We start from the raw sequence: 16976 nt of genomic DNA, 5'->3' as shown, positions 1-16976 counted from the left end.
TGTAGTGAAAGAGCATTTAATCATTCTGCCTGTAATTATATGTTGCTGGCATAGATTGAACAATTAAGAGACATTTCTCACACACACCTTATGATCTCTCACAGTACACTAATGGTGTCAGGTGGGAATTACTCAATTAGTTCACACACAAGGCAACTTAATTATAACATTTTTCAAATCAACCACATGTATTTATTTGATGTATTTCATGATGTAAAATTAAACAGAAGGCTGATTATATTAGATTCACCTTGCCACATTTAGACATATTAAAGAAATTCAGGAGGGAGGTATACATTTTTCTGTACTCCAATTTTAAAAAAGTCCATGATTTTGCATCTACACTAACATTTTCTTCTAGAATATTATGTTCACACATAATGGTGGAAAAGGAAACAAATGAAACATGGACTAACATTTTACACATTTAATCGAGCTATCTCGTATTGTACACTCATTTTGTCCAATCACAATGCTCTTCTTGTTCTACGTGTTTTTTTTTTTTTTTACCAAATGGCAGCTGCACATGTGACAGTCCCTACTTGGGCGGCCCTCCAAACACACCCATTTTCTTATCGCTTTGCAGTGCGTCTTTATCATTGCTTCTAGATTCTCTTCTCAGCAAGACTGGCGCACCGGGATTTGGGTTGTTGATGACGCCCATGAAGACTGGCACTTGCGTCTTATCGTCCACGAGGGCGAAGAGGAAGGGGTGGCTCAGGTAGAAGACGGGGCTGGACGAGCGCGAGATGACGACGGTTGTGGCGGCAGAAACCTCGGCTCCTTCCTCATTGATTTCAATGGCGGATTTGTGGAGGACACTGGACACCAGTAGGGGGCCATCAGCCATGTCGGCCAGATTGGGACTGGAAAACATGTCTCCCAAGCCTAGCATGGAACAGAAGGTAAGTGAAGATAATTTTTCACCATCTCTGGTCATCGATACAATACATCAATACATTATACTCAGCTGTAGTATTGTTTGTGTCCTATGTCCTCTCTATGTCATTGAAATTGAATTAAACGTCTGTCGAGGCTGAAATAAATATTTGAATGGATCACTCACTACAAAACCCACAAGGACAATTTTGCTATGTCAACTTCACAACATTACATTTCAAGACAGTTATGCATTTAATTGAGAAAAATTAAGCAACAACACGGAAACTGGTTTGAAACCATTTCAAAACTATGTGATGGTGACCGTGTTAGTACAAATCAGTTAGCGTCGAGGCTACATGGTAGTAATACGACTAATAACGTACAAATATCATTTTCAAACCACTGAACAATGTGCCCCCTCCCTGAGCTGGTGGTGGATGGGTTTGTGTGTCCCAGTGATCCTAGGAGCTAAGTTGTCTGGGGCTTTATGCCCCTGGCAGGGTCACCCCATGGCAAACAGGTCCTAGATGAGGGACCAGACAAAGCACAGCTAAAACACCCCCTATGACGAATAAAATAAATGGATCTAAGTTTCCCTTGCTCGGATGCGGGTCACCGGCACCGCCCTTTGGAGCCAGGCCTGGAGGTGGGGCTCGAAGGCGAGCGCCTGGTGGCTGGGCCTACACCCGTGGGGCCCGGCAGGGCACAGCCCGAAAGGGTAACGTGGGTCCCCCCCTTTCCATGTGCTTACCACCTGTGACAGAGGCCACAGGGGTCAGGTGCAGTGTGAGCTGGGCTATGGCCGAAGGCAGGGACCTTGGCGATCCGATACACGGCTACAGAAGCTGGCTCTCGAGACGTGGAATGTCACCTCTCTGGCAGAGGAGGAGCCCGAGCTGGTATGTGAGGTCAAGAAGTTTCGACAAGACATAGTCGGACTCGCCTCCACACACACCACTCTGGTACCAGTCCTCTCAAGAGGGAATGTACTCTCTTCTACAACCCCAATTCCAATGAAGTTGGGACGTTGTGTTAAACATAAATAAAAACCGAATACAATGATTTGCAAATCATCCATCCATCCATTTTCTGATGTTCAACCTATATTTAATTGAATACACTACAAAGACAAGATATTTAATGTTCAAACTGATAAACCTTAGTTTTTATCAAATAATCATTAACTTAGAATTTTATGGCTGCACGACGTTCCAAAAATGCTGGGACAGGGTCATGTTTACCACTGTGTTACATCACCTTTTCTTTTAACAACATTCAATAAACGTTTGGAAACACAGGACACTAATTGTTGAAGCTTTGTAGGTGGAATTCTTACCCATTCTTGCTTGATGTACAGCTTCAGCTGTTCAACAGTCCGGGGTCTCCGTTGTCGTATTTTACACTTCACAATGCGCCACACATTTTCAATGGGAGACAGGTCTGGACTGCAGGCAAGCCAGTCTAGTACCCGCACTCTATTAGTACAAAGCCACGCTGTTGTAACATGTGCAGAATGTGGTTTGGCATTGTCTTGCTGAAATAAGCAGGGGCGTCCATGAAAAAGACGTTGCTTGAATGGCAGCATATGTTTCTCCAAAACCTGTATGTACCTTTCAGCATTAATGGTGCCTTCACAGATGTGTACGTTACCCATGCCATTAGCACTAACACAGCCCCATACCACCACAGATGCTGGCTTTTGAAATGTCCGTCCATAACAGTCCGGATGGTTCTTTACCTCTTTGGCCCGGAGGACACGACGTCCACAATTTCCCAAAACAATTTGAAATATGGACTCGTCGGACCACTGAACACTTTTCCACTTTGCATCAGTCCATCTTAGATGAGCTCGGGCCCAGAGAAGCCGGCGGAGTTTCCGGCCGAACTGTATTTACTGACATCGGTTTTCTGAAGTGTTCCTGAGCCCCTGTGGTGATATCCTTTACACATTGATGTCGGTTTTTGATGCAGTGCCGCCTGAGGGATCGAAGGTCACGGGCATTCAATGTTGGTTTTCGGCTTTGCCGCTTACATGCAGTGATTTATCCAGATTCTTTATTATAGACGGTAGATGATGAAATCCCTAAATTCCTTGGAATTGTACCTTGAGGAGCATTGTCCTTAAACTGTTCGACTATTTTCTCACGCACATGTTCACAAAGAGGTGAACCTCGCCCCATCTTTGCTTGTGAATGACTGAGCAATTCAGGGAAGCTCCATTTATACCCAATCATGGCACCCACCTGTTCCCAATTAGCCTGTTCACCTGTGGGATGTTCCAAACAGGTGTTTGATGAGCATTCCTCGACTTTCTTTTTCGCCACCTGTCCCAGCTTTTTTGGAACATCTTGCAGCCATAAAATTCTTAAAGTTAAAGTTGTTAAAAACAATACAGCGGTTAACTGATCACTACCTGGTGGTGTGTTGGCTCTGATGGTGGGGGGAAATGCCGGTCCGACCTAGCAGGCCCAAACGGGTCTATGGGGGGCACAAGTCAGTGCAAACTGTATGCCGGTCCCAAGCCCGGATAAATGCAGAGGGTTGCGTCAGGAAGGGCATCCGGCTTAAAACCTTGCCAAACAAATATGAGCGTTCATCCTAAGAATTCCATACCGGATCGGTCGTGGCCCGGGTTAACAACGTCCGCCACCGGCGCCGTCAACCTGCAGGGCGCTGTTGGAAATTCAGCTACTGTGGGTCGAAGTCGAAGTCAAAGAAGAAGAAGAAGAAGAGGTGGAAAGCTGGTTCTTCGGCAGAAAGAGAAGAGGAAAACACAGAGCCTAGAACTGAATGTGGGGACTTTGAATGTTGGGACTATGACAGGAAAATCTCGGGAGTTGGTTGACATGATGATTAGGAGAAAGGTTGATATATTGTGTGTCCAGGAGACCAGGTGGAAAGGCAGTAAGGCTAGAAGTTTAGGGGCAGGGTTTAAATTATTTTACCATGGTGTAGATGGGAAGAGAAATGGAGTCGGGGTTATTTTAAAAGAAGAGTTGGCTAAGAATGTCTTGGAGGTGAAAAGAGTATCAGATCGAGTGATGAGGCTGAAATTTGAAATTGAGGGTGTTATGTGTAATTAGTGGCTATGCCCCACAGGTAGGAGGTGACCTAGAGGTGAAAGAGAAATTCTGGAAGGAGCTAGATGATGTAGTTCTGAGCATCCCAGACAGAGAGAGAGTCGTAATTGGTGCAGATTGTAATGGACATGTTGGTGAAGGTAATAAGGGTGATGAAGAAGTGATGGGTAAGTACGGTATCCAGGAAAGGAACTTGGAGGGACAGATGGTGGTAGACTTTGCAACAAGGATGCAAATGGCTGTAGTGAACACTTTTTTCCAGAAGAGGCACGAACATAGGGTGACCTACAAGAGCGGAGGTAGAAGCACACAGGTGGATTACATCTTGTGCAGACGATGTAATCTGAAGGAGGTTACCAACTGTAAGGTAGTGGTAGGGGAGAGTGTGGCTAGACAGCATAGGATGGTGGTGTGTAAGATGACTCTGGTGGTGGGGAGGAAAATTAGGAAGACAAAGGCAGAGAAGAGAACCATGTGGTGGAAGCTGAGACAGGACGAGTGTTGTGCAGCTTTTCGGGAAGAGGTGATACAGGCTCTCGGTGGACGGGAAGAGCTTCCAGAAGACTGGACCACTGCAGCCAAGGTGATCAGAGAAGCAGGCAGGAGAGTACTTGGTGTATCTTCTGGCAGGAAAGGAGAGAAGGAGACTTGGTGGTGGAACCTCACAGTACAGGAAATCATACAAGGAAAACGGTTAGCTAAGAAGAAGTGGGACACTGAGAGGACCGAGGAGAGGCGAAAGGAATACACTGAGATGCGACACAGGGCAAAGGTAGAGGTGGCAAAGGCAAAACAAGAGGCATGTATGGCAGGTTGGACACTAAAGAAGGAGAAAAGGATCTATACAGGCTGGCCAGACAGAGGGATAGAGATGGGAAGGATGTGCAGCAGGTTAGGGTGATTAAGGATAGAGATGGAAATATGTTGACTGGTGCCAGCAGTGTCCTAGGTAGATGGAAAGAATACTTCGAGGAGTTGATGAATGAGGAAAATGATAGAGAAGGGAGAGTAGAAGAGGCAAGTGTGGTGGACCAGGAAGTGGCAATGATTAGTAAGGGGGAAGTTAGAAAGGCATTAAAGAGAATGAAAAATGGAAAGGCAGTTGGTCCTGATGACATTCCTGTGGAGGTATGGAAGCATCTAGGAGAGGTGGCTGTGGAGTTTTTGACCAGCTTGTTCAATAGAATTCTAGTGCGTGAGAAGATGCCTGAGGAATGGAGGAAAAGTGTACTGGTCCCCATTTTTAAGAACAAAGGTGATGTGCAGAGCTGTGGCAACTATAGAGGAATAAAGTTGATGAGCCACACAATGTAGTTATGGGAAAGAGTAGTGGAGGCTAGACTCAGGACAGAAGTGAGTATTTTCGAGCAACAGTATGGTTTCATGCCTAGAAAGAGTACCACAGATGCATTATTTGCCTTGAGGATGTTGATGGAAAAGTACAGAGAAGGTCAGAAGGAGCTACATTGTGTCTTTGTAGATCTAGAGAAAGCCTATGACAGAGTACCCAGAGAGGAACTGTGGTACTGCATGCGGAAGTCTGGAGTGGCAGAGAAGTATGTTAGAATAATACAGGACATGTACGAGGGCAGCAGAACAGCGGTGAGGTGTGCTGTCGGTGTGACAGAAGAATTTAAGGTGGACGTGGGACTGCATCAGGGATCAGCCCTGAACCCCTTCCTTTTTGCAGTGGTGATGGATAGGCTGACAGATGAGGTTAGACTGGAATCCCCGTGGACCATGATGTTTGCAGATGACATTGTGATCTGCAGTGAAAGCAGGGAGCAGCTGGAGGAACAGTTAGAAAGATGGAGGCATGCACTGGAAAGAAGAGGAATGAAGATTAGCCGAAGTAAAACAGAATATATGTGCATGAATGAGAGGGGTGGTGGGGGAAGAATGAGGCTACAGGGAGAAGAGATGGCAAGGGTAGAGGACTTTAAATACTTGGGGTCAACCGTCCAGAGCAATGGTGAGTGTGGTCAGGAAGTGAAGAAACGGGTCCAAGCAGGTTGGAACGGGTGGAGGAAGGTGTCAGGTGTGTTATGTGACAGAAGAGTCTCTGCTAGGATGAAGGGCAAAGTTTATAAAACAGTGGTGAGGCCAGCCATGATGTATGGATTAGAGACAGTGGCACTGAAGAGAAAACAGGAAGCAGAGCTGGAGGTGGCGGAAATGAAGATGTTGAGGTTCGCTCTCGGAGTGAGCAGGTTGGATAAAATTAGAAATGAGCTCATCAGAGGGACAGCCAAGGTTCGATGTTTTGGAGACAAAGTTAGAGAGAGCAGACTTCAATGGTTTGGACACGTCCAGAGGAGAGAGAGTGAGTATATTGGTAGAAGGATGATGAGGATGGAGCTGCCAGGCAAGAGAGCTAGAGGAAGACCAAAGAGAAGGTTGATGGATGTCGTGAGGGAAGACATGATGGCAGTTGGTGTTCGAGAGGAGGATGCAGAAGATAGGCTCTCATGGAAAAGGATGACGCGCTGTGGCGACCCCTAACGGGACAAGCCGAAAGGAAAAGAAGAAGAAGGACCATGTTCCGCGTCTCCATTGTTGAGGCGGCTGACCGGAGCTGTGGCCGTAAGGTGGTCCGGTGCCTGTCACGGCGGCAACTCCGAACCCGTTGGTGAACACCAGCGGTGAGGGAGGCCGTCAAGCTGAAAAAGGAGTCCTATCGGGCATTTTTGGCCTGTGGGACTCCTGAGGCAGCTGATAGGTACCGGCCAAGTGGAACGCAGCTTTCGTGGTCACTGAGGCAAAAACTCTGGTGTGGGAGGAGTTCGGTGAGGCCATGGAGAAAGACTTCAGATAAGCGGAAGAAAATAAATGGATGGATGGATGGATGAACAATGTGCCTATTGGAAGCACTACTACTAATTTCTTAATTAATTTTTGTTGTGTGTGGCACTCTGTTGCTTTAACTGTGTTGATACTGTTGTGACGGCTCTCAGGTAAAACTGTTTGCCCAAAGTGTGGCCTATGTTAATACAAATGATTTCAAAGATGCATTCCTAGCCAAGTTGTTGATGAACTTGGCTTTACTGCTATCACAGCTTCTCTGACAAAACTTGCTATAACACTGCACATTCGATTCCAATTTATTTTTGTAAAGTAATATGACGGACATTGACGTTTTTAACATGGTTACCACAGCAAACAAAACATAAGCTTAAATCTTGTTTCACTATAAACCAAGTCGGTGAGTCTAAATGAGCTACGTGATGACTTGAATTATGACTTGCTTAACCCAGGTAAGGACTTGACTCTCTTGATTTTTGCCACAGTAAATGGGTACTTGCTTGAAACCTGACGGTTAAGACTTGAGCCTTACTTTATGACTTACATGTGTGATTTACTCCCACCTTTGTCGCTTACCCAATTTCGTGAAGACTTCCTGCAGCTCCTGAGCGTACTCCAGCTTGAATTTGGGGACTTTAACGTGAATGACTCTTTCCTTGGGGAGACGGTTGTAAATGCTGGAAATATTCAGCTTGGGTGCAAGGGAGGACACGTTCACATGGCCGGACATGGGCATGATTACTAAAAAGCTCATCCCCTTCACAAATGGGAAGCTTGCTACCTGCACAGGAAGAAAACGTCGTTAAAATGTAAATTGATGTGTTGGAGGGAGATTTATTTATACTGAGATGAAAGCACTGGTGTTTTTATGGTGGGCCACAAACTGCCGTCGTCTTGCTAAATTGCGGGCTACAATACTAAAAAAAAGCTATTTCTGCAGTAATTCAAAAAGTTGTTGCAAAGCCTTTGTGAAATTTCAAGTCAGATAATGTGAACATATGACATCATATTAACTGCCTAAAATTTTTAACATAGACCAAAAAAAAAACAAAAAAAAGAAGAGATCAACTAAAATAATTACATTTTCGCCAAAATTTAGCAAGTACAATGGCATTTAAGAGTGAATATTTCAACATATCACAGTGGTTGTGACACCAAAAAATAATCATCCCTTTTCCATATAAATAACTTAAACAAATTTTTGCACAAAAAGTTAAAAGGCCTTTGACAACTTTCAAGATAATTTTTGAACATACAGCTTGAGAGCGGAGTCTGAAACCAGAATAAATAAATCAAAATCACAGAATCTTTGAACATACCGAAATTAATTCATACACCAAAACAATAGCCCTATGAAAATAATCACATTCAGCAACAATGTAACATAGAGCAAGGCCAAAGCCATAAAGAAAACACAATTTTAGCAAATTTTGGTTCAAACATGACATCATGGTCCTAGTTACACTTGTTAGCATAGCATAACACAGGAAGTGTTCTGCGTTTTTTTTTTCCCTCCCTTCGACAGCACCATCTGCTGGATCTTCTAGTGCACTGCATCACTTGCCCCAATGCAAAAATGGCCCGCAGATGAACGGCGTCTCACCTGAGACTCGAGTTCACTGTCGTTAAGTAAACTCAAAGGATGTTTGGAACCTTCCATCACTTCAACATTGACCATGTGTTTGTCGTCTAGGAAGAACACACCCGTGGTGGTGAAGCGTGGGTCAAAACGAGCCTTCCATTCGCCTGTGACAAGAAAAGTCACGTCACAGTTAAATAGTCTCTTCATTGGGTGGACAATGGTTCACCTTTGAAGTAGACGGCGTTGATGAGCATGAGCAGCATGTTGGGTGGCACTGCAGACAGGAAGTCGCTCATCTTCCCATTGGTGGCGTTCCCCACCCAATCATTGAGCTGCTTCAGGCTCTCCAAGATGGCTGGCTCAGAGCTGTACAGGCGCTTGGATTCCTGGAGGAAGTCCTCCTTTGGTGTAAACCCTGAAACAACAGGTGTACATTTGCACTAAAATCTACAATAATTCTACAGTAAGCAGTGAATGAAATACAATGTGTATTTTTTTAGGACCTTGGCGCAGGAAGATGCGGGTTGCGATTTTAAGGTCACTGTTTTGGAGCTGCCCCAAGATGTGATTGACGGAATGGTGGTAGCATGTGATGGTGTTTCCATGGAGATGTTGCATTAGCAGCTCCTCCGTCTCATTGACTGCACCTGGAAAGAAGACAGCGAGTGAGAGCAGGTTACAGATCTATCGATTCATACATCTACATACAGCCACAACATTGGATGGATAGCTGGATGATTGGGTGAATGGAATTGATAGCTGGATGGGTGGCTAGGTAGACAGACAGATGGGTAGACAGACAAGATACTTTTTTAATCCCACTGGCAAAATTCAAGAGGGGCAGAGGGATGGATGGACAAACTGCGATACAGATGGATGAAAGGGTAGATGATAGCTAGTTAAATAGCGAGCTAGATAGATGGATCGATATACAGATAGACAGCGAGACAGACAAATAAATTGGGACTGCTCAGCCTTGCTCAATTTTGACACAAATCAGGATAAAGGTGCAGATTCAGGACCAGATTTGTTCTGATTTCCTTGATTTCTTAGTTTAATACTGCAAAGAGTTTTGGTGAATTCAGGCATATGTAGGAGTCGGGTATGTGTGAAGATGCTCCATTTGGTGTTGATCCAAATTACGATTGTTTAGCAAACCAGTATAAAGGTGCAGTCAAGGGAAGATTTTTTTCCTGACTTTGACATTACGATTTCCTTAATGTAAGCATTTTCAGGCATACAGTATGTAGGAGGTGGGTAGCCATGAAGATGTTCAATTTGGTGCTGTTCCAAATTAGTATTATTCAATTTTGCCACAAATCAGGATAAAGGTGCAGATCCAGCAACATTTTTCCACACATTTTAAGATTTCACCAATTTCCTAGATTTCAGCAAAGATTTTAGTGATTTATCTAGATTTTGGCACAACAAGATAAAGGTGCAAATGCCAGAAATTTTTGTTTTATAACGTTGCAATAGTTTCATGTCTTTTTGATAACAAATGAAAAAAATGTCTCCACCCGCTGCCCCCCTCCAACTTTCTAAATGCATCTCCTCTGTCCCCTAGCCACTTCTACAGCCATTAAAACAATTCATTTTTTACTTGTCGCAACAATTTTGACTAAGCTGCCCTTGAACGCATCATAAATGATTGACGTAGAGGGTCAATCACACACAGGAGATGAGATGTATGCTGAAAAAATGTTGAGCAAACCAGCCCGCAAAAGGCTAAAAACCTTGTGCAGATTTTCCCAAACAAACCCTAATACCAATTAAATTTGGACGTTCCATTAAACAGAATACAATGATTTGCAAATCATTTTCAACCTAAATTCAATTGAATAGACTACAAAGACAAGATGTTGTTCAAACTGATAAACTACTGTTTTGTTTTGTTGCAAATATTCACTCATTTTGAATTTGATGCCTCCTTAACGTTCCAAAAAAGCTGTGACAGAGGCAACAAAAGTCTGGGAAAGTTGAGGAATGTTTAAATAACACCTATATGTAACATTCCACAGGTGAACAGGTTAATTGGAAACAGATGAGTGTCATGATTGGGTATAAAAGGAGCATCCCCGAAACGCTCAGTTATTTACAAGCAAGGATGGGGCGAGTTTCACCACTTTGAGAACAACTGCGTGAGCAAATTGTCCCAACAGTTTAAGAATAACATTTCTCAACATACAGTTGTGAGGAATTAAGGGACTTTATCATCTAGAGTCCATAATATCATCAAAAGATTCAGAGAATCTGGAGAAACTTCTGCACATAACCGGCAAGGCTGAAAACCAATATTGAATGCCCGTGACTTTCGATCCCTCAAGCGGCACTGCATTAAAACCCAGCATCATTGTGTAAAGGATATTGCCGCGTGGGCTCAGGAACACTTTAGAAAACCATTGTCAGTTAACACATTCTGTCACTACATCTACAAATTCAAGTTAAAACGCTACCATAAAAGCGAAAGCCATATAACAACACGCAGAAACAACGCAGCCGTCTCGGAGACCAAGCTCATCTGAAGGAGACTGATGCAATGTGGAAACGTGTGCTGTCGTCTGACGAATCAACATTTTAAATTGTTCTTGGAATTTATGGACGTCGTGTCCTCTGTGAAGGCACCACTCATGCTAAAAGGGACATACAGGTTTTGGAGCAACAGATGCTGCCATCCAAGCAATATCTTTTTTAGGGACATCCATACTTATTTCAGCAAGACAAGGCCAAGCCACATTCTGCACGTGTTACAACAGCGTAGTAAAAGAGTGTGTAAGTACCAGACTGGCCTGGCAGCAGTCCAGACCTGTCTCCCATTGAAAATGTGTGGTGCATTATGAAGCACAAAATACGACAACGGAGACCCTGGACTGTTGAGCAACGGATGTTGTACATCAAGCAAAAATAGGAAAGAATTCCAACTCCACAGAGTGGGTACGGAAAGTATTCAGACCCCCTTAAATGTTTCACTCTTTTTGATATTGCAGCCATTTGCGAAAATCATTTAAGTAATTTTTTTTCCACATTAATGCTGAAAGGTACATACATGTTTTGGGGAAACATATGCTGCCATCCAAGCAACGTCTTGTTCATGGACGCCCCTGCCTATTTCAGCAAGACAATGCTAAACCACATTCTGCACGTGTTACAACAGCATGGCTTTGTAGTAAAAGAGACGTGACCTGTCTCCCATTGAAAATGTGTGGCGCATTATCCATCCATCCATTATCTGAGCCACTTATCCTCACAAGGGTATCATCGGGCAGGAGGCAGGGTACACCCTGAACTGGTTGCCAGCCAATCTCAGGGCACCTATAAACAAACAACCATTCGCACTCACATTCACACCTATGGCCATCCATCCATCCATTTTCTGAGCCGCTTCTCCTCACTAGGGTCGCGGGCATGCTGGAGCCTATCCCAGCTGTCATCGGGCAGGAGGCGGGGTACCCCCTGAACTGGTTGCCAGCCAATCGCAGGGCACATCGAAACAAACAACCATTCACACTCACAGTCATGCCTACGGGCAATTTAGAGTCTCCAATTAATGCATGTTTTTGGGATGTGGGAGGAAACCGGAGTGCCCGGAGAAAACCCACGCAGGCACGGGGAGAACATGCAAACTCCACACAGGCGGGGACGGGGATTGAACCCCGCACCTCAGAACTGTGAGGCTGACGCTCTAACCAGTCGGCCACCGTGCCGCCCACCTATGGCCAATTTAGAGTCAATTTAGAGTCTAGAGTCCTACCATGCATGTTTTTGGGATTTGGGAGGAAACCGGAATGCCCGGAGAAAACCCACGCAGGCATGGGGAGAACATGCAAAGGATTGAACCCCGGTCCTCAGAACCGTGAGGCAGACGCTCTAACCAGACGGTCACCGTGCCGCCTGTGGCGCATTATGAAACGTAAAATACGACAACGGAGACCCCGGACTGTTGAACAGCTGAAGCTGTACATCAAGCGAGAATGGGAAAGAATTCCACCTACAAAGCTTCAACAATTAGTGTCCTCAGTTCCAAAACGTTTATTGAATGTTATTAAAAGTAAAGGTGATGTAACACAGTGGTAAACATGACCCTGTCCCAGCTTTTTTGGAACATGTTGCAGCCATAAAATTCTAAGTTAATGATTATTTGATAAAAACAATAAAGTTTATCAGTTTGAACATTAAATATATTTTCTTTGTAGTGTATTCAATGAAATATAGGTTGAACATGATTTGAAAATCATTGTATTCTGCTTTTATTTATGTTTAACACAATGTTCCAACTTAATTGGAATTGGGGTTGTACACACAGCACCCCATACTGACAGAAAAAAAACTGAATTGTTTAATTTTTTGCAGATTTATCAAAAAAGAAAAACTGAAATATCACACACCCATAAGTATTCAAACCCTTTGCTCAGTATTTAGTAGAAGCACCCTTTTGAGCCAATACAGCCATGAACCTTTTTGGAAAGATGCAACAAGTTTTTCACACCTGGATTTGGGGATCATCTGCCATTCCTCCTTGCAGATCCTCTTCAGTTCTGTCAGGTTGGATGGTGAACATTGGTGGGCAGCCATTTTCAGGTATTTCCAGAGATGTTCAATTGGGTTTAAGTTAGGGCTCTGGCTGGGCCAGTCAAGAACAGTCACAGAGTTGTTCTGAAGCCACTACTTCTGTATTTTAGCTGTGTGCTTAGGATCTTTGTCTTCTTTGAAGGTGAACCTTAGGCCCAGTCTGAGGTTCTGAGAACTCTGGAGAAGGTTTTCGTCCAGGATATCCCTGTACTTGGCCGCATTCATCTTTCCTTCGATTGCAACCCGTCGTCCTGTCCCTGCAGCTGAAAAACACCCCCACAGCAGGATGCTGCCACCATCATGCGTCACTGTTGGGACTGTATTGGACAGGTGATGAGCAGTGCCTGGTTTTCTCCACACATGCCACTTAGAATTAAGGCCAACAATTTCTATCTTGGTCTCATCAGACCATATAATCTTATTTCTCACCATCTTGGAGTCCTTCAGGTGTTTTTTTTTTTTTTTAGCAAACTCCATGCAGGCTTTCATGTGTCTTGCACTGAGGAGCGGCTTCCGTCGGGCAATCTGCCATAAAGCCCCGACTGGTGGAGGGCTGCAGTGATGGTTGACTTTCTCGAACTTTCTCCCATCTCCCGAATGCATCTCTGGAGCTCAGCCACAGTGACCCTTGGGTTCTTCTTTACCTCTCTCTTCGCAGTGTCTTCTCCCCCGACTGCTCAGTTTGGCCGGACAGCCAACTCTAGGAAGGGTTCTGATAGTCCCAAACGTCTTCCATTTAAGCATTATGGAGGCCACTGTGCTCTTAGGAACCTTAAGTGCAGCAGAAATTTTTTTGTAACCTTGGCCAGATCTGTGCCTTGCCCCAATTCTGTCTCTGAGCTCTTCAGGCAGTTCCATTGACCTCATGATTCTCATTTGCTCTGACATGCACTGTGAGCTGTAAGGTTTTATATAGACAGGGGTGTGGCTTTCCTAATCAAGTCCAATCAGTGTAATCAAACACAGCTGGACTCCAATGAAGGTGTAGAACCATTTTAAGGATAATCAGAAGAAATGGATAGCACCCGAGTTAAATATATGAGTGTCACAGCAAAGGGTCTGTATACTTATGGCTGTGTGATATTTCAGTTTTTCTTTTTTAATCAATCAGTAAGAATTTCAACAATTTCACTTTTTTTTCTGTCAAAATGGGGTGCTGTGTGTACATTGAGAAAAAAAATTAACTTAAATGATTTTAACAAAGGCGGCACGGTGGCCGACTGGTTAGAGCGTCAGCCTCACAGTTCTGAGGACCCGGGTTCAATCCCCGGCCCCGCCTGTGTGGAGTTTGCATGTTCTCCCCGTGCCTGCGTGGGTTTTCTCCGGGCACTCCGGTTTCCTCCCACATCCCAAAAACATGCATTAATTGGAGACTCTAAATTGCCCGTAGGCATGACTGCGAGTGCGAATGGTTGTTTGTTTCTATGTGCCCTGCGATTGGCTGGCAACCAGTTCAGGGTGTACCCCGCCTCCTGCCCGATGACAGCTGGGATAGGCTCCAGCACGCCCGCGACCCAAGTGAGGAGAAGCGGCTCAGAAAATGGATGGATGGATGGATTTTAGCAAATGGCTGCAACAAAGAGTCAAAAATTAAAGGGGTTCCGAAAACTTTACGTATCCGCTGTAGTTTCAAAAATTTGTGTCCTCAGTTACCAAACGCTTATTGGGTGTTGTTAAAAGGAAAGGTGATGGAACACATTGGCAAACATGCCGTCCCAGCTTTTATGGAACATGTTGCAGGCATCAAATAAAAATTTTTTGAATATTTGCAGGAAAAAAAATAAGTTTACCATTAAATATCTTGTCTTTGTAGTATATATAATTGAATATAGGTTGAAAAGGATTTGTAAATCATTGTATTTTTATTTGTTTTACATGTCTCAACTGCTTTGGAATTGGGGTTTCTAAGTGGAGTAGATCTGTTATTGTTACACGTTGATAATGTAGCCAATTTATGACAAATTGAGAGGTAACGTAAAAGGGATAATGAGGAGTGAGTCAGTCATCGTCAAAAAACTACCTACAGACCAGGGAGGAGACATCACTGCAGTCTGATTGACCAGACTAGAAATAGTTGTCAATATGAATACATTTATGATAACTTATGAGCTTTTCAAAACATTGTGTATCATAAGATAAAAACTGCCATCTGTGAGGTTGTCACAGGCCTACCTAGAGCAAGCTGGGAGAGAGCCAAGGCGATGCTGTAAGGCGATATGATGACATTGGGCTGCTCAGGCGTCGTCTTGAGGTTTTGCAGCAGCTGCGCCCCCAGCTTCTGGACAGAGGTGGCGATAGCCTCCCTGGCCTCGGAGCTCCGGGCGATGGACGCGCAGCCCTCTTCCTCCTCTGATGAGTCCTCCTCACTGGGTGTGCTCGTCGCCATGGACAGAGGCGGACTAGCAGTGATGTTCGCACTGCCTGGATCTGGTGTGCTGTCGTTTATCTAGAAGATATTTTTAGGGAGTACTTTGGAGATGAATTTAGCAGAGGCGTTAAAAACTGTGTTTAAGTACAAGTACAGACACTTGTGTGAAGACGGGTAAAAGTAGAAGTATTGGTTTAATTACTGTACTTACACAAAAGTGAAAAAAAATACTGACTCTGAAATCTACTTTAATAATAAAAAATAAATGTGTTCCGATTGAGATGGAGATTCTTTTAATGCCAGAAGCTGGTAGTTTTTAGGCTGGCACAAAACACATTCGCCACGAGTCATTCTTGTAGCCACCAAACAATTCTCTTAAATAAAGCCAAAGATGGGGAATATCTTGCTTCTCCAAATCTGTTGGCATTGTCACTAATGCTACCTGCTACACATTCCTCCATGTCACCGGGATCCCTGTTTCTATGCCTTACCTCAATCAAGATCTCCGTTGACTTTACCTCTCTATTTACATCTTTTGTACATCCTGTCGTCATCCACAGACATGGAGAAAAAAAAGTAATGACTCCATTTTGACTAAGAATTACAAAGTACAGATATAGATTTTTAAATGTAGGGCATAAAAGAAAAAGTAAGAAAATTAAATATCAAGTACAGATACAAGGAAAATCTACTAATGTACAGCAACAAAGTATTTGTACTTTGTTACTGCCCACCACTGAAACATGATAATTTAGGAGGCAGCATAGAAAGACTTACATCTTGACTGGGAATTAAAGGAATCAGAGGCACCAATGGGTTCGACTCTTCTTCTGCCACCTGAGCATTCTGTTGAGAAATTAAAATGTGTGAATTTATGATGAAAGACGTTTGAAATGTTTTGTGCCACATGGTTGGCTTACAGTCACTCCTTGGTTGTAGAGACAGATGAAGAGGAGTGTCAAGCGAAGGTCCATGTCCTAATGTAACGTAGCTGTAAAATATCTTTAGTATAGTGAGCAGAATTTAAAACAATTTTTAAAATATGGTGACAACACGTCCTCTTTGTAATTTTCTTTTCTTCCTAAGCCTTCTTGCTGGTTTAAAAACTTTCTAGTCATCCTTCTTCAAAGGAAACTATGTTGCCTAGTACATCAGAATCACAAAACACAATTCTGGATCTTGAAATTTATCATTCTCAAGGCAGTATCACATCAAATGTTACTTAAAACTTACTAACACATTTGTTAGAATGACCTTTCTAGCAGTAAAAACTGTTAAAAAAAACATCCAGTTGAATTTAGCTGTAAAACAGGTTTATGTCAGGCTGTGCCCTTGTGTCCAGTTGCACGAAAAATCAACAAAAGCAGAGTAAACATTCAACAGACAAGCTGTCAAACATGCAACATTTTTCAGTATTAGTATTTTCATCTTACCGTAAATTTAAATTATTGTAAATAAAAAAAAAAGTTTTTAAAAAGCTGCCGTCTTGTCCAAAAAAAAGAGCGACTAAGCGAGTGCGGATGGCAGAATTCCTGAGTCAAAGATTGGCAATTGCACAGGTTGGTTAAAGATCAACCACCATTGATTAGGGCCTCATTTAAGCCACTATTTGTTTGTGAATGCAGCTTTCCTAACTTGGTGCACAGTTAAATATCCAATCACCACAGACATAGATGATAAATATACACTCTTC

The 16976-nt window shown here is 43.5% G+C and overlaps 1 protein-coding gene across 3 annotated transcripts; it reads right to left on the bottom strand.

Moving 5' to 3' along the window:
• Positions 1-157: 157 nt before the first annotated feature.
• serpinf2b (serpin peptidase inhibitor, clade F (alpha-2 antiplasmin, pigment epithelium derived factor), member 2b) lies at positions 158-16972 on the bottom strand. 3 transcript variants are annotated; one of them, XM_061783077.1, is made up of 9 exons: positions 16717-16972; positions 16204-16285; positions 16061-16129; positions 15088-15361; positions 8850-8993; positions 8573-8761; positions 8368-8510; positions 7341-7545; positions 158-888 (listed from the first exon to the last, which is right to left on the bottom strand). In XM_061783077.1, exons 2-9 carry the CDS (start codon positions 16255-16257, stop codon positions 539-541), a joined length of 1428 nt encoding a protein of 475 aa, XP_061639061.1. In that variant the 5' UTR covers positions 16258-16285; positions 16717-16972; the 3' UTR covers positions 158-538. The 3 variants fall into 3 exon arrangements, with proteins under 3 accessions (XP_061639061.1, XP_061639062.1, XP_061639063.1); XM_061783078.1 differs by having other exon boundaries at positions 16204-16274; XM_061783079.1 differs by lacking the exons at positions 16204-16285; positions 16717-16972 and adding an exon at positions 15775-15827 and having other exon boundaries at positions 16061-16121.
• Positions 16973-16976: the final 4 nt, after the last annotated feature.

Source organism: Phyllopteryx taeniolatus, chromosome 8, assembly GCF_024500385.1.
Source record: "Phyllopteryx taeniolatus isolate TA_2022b chromosome 8, UOR_Ptae_1.2, whole genome shotgun sequence".
Lineage (NCBI taxonomy): Eukaryota > Metazoa > Chordata > Actinopteri > Syngnathiformes > Syngnathidae > Phyllopteryx > Phyllopteryx taeniolatus.
Note: the sequence above shows the minus strand (reverse complement) of the source record. Positions and strands in the feature narration are given on the sequence as shown.

Excerpts from the sequence above, each read along its gene's own strand:
- serpinf2b (XM_061783077.1), bottom strand. The coding sequence starts at position 16,257 with ATGGACCTTCGCTTGACACTCCTCTTCATCTGTCTCTACAACCAAGGA. Across the intron at positions 15,362-16,060 it reads CTTTAATTCCCAGTCAAGAT|ATAAACGACAGCACACCAGA; the intron begins GTAAGTCTTTCT and ends AATATCTTCTAG. Across the intron at positions 8,511-8,572 it reads CAACGCCGTCTACTTCAAAG|GCGAATGGAAGGCTCGTTTT; the intron begins GTGAACCATTGT and ends TTCTTGTCACAG.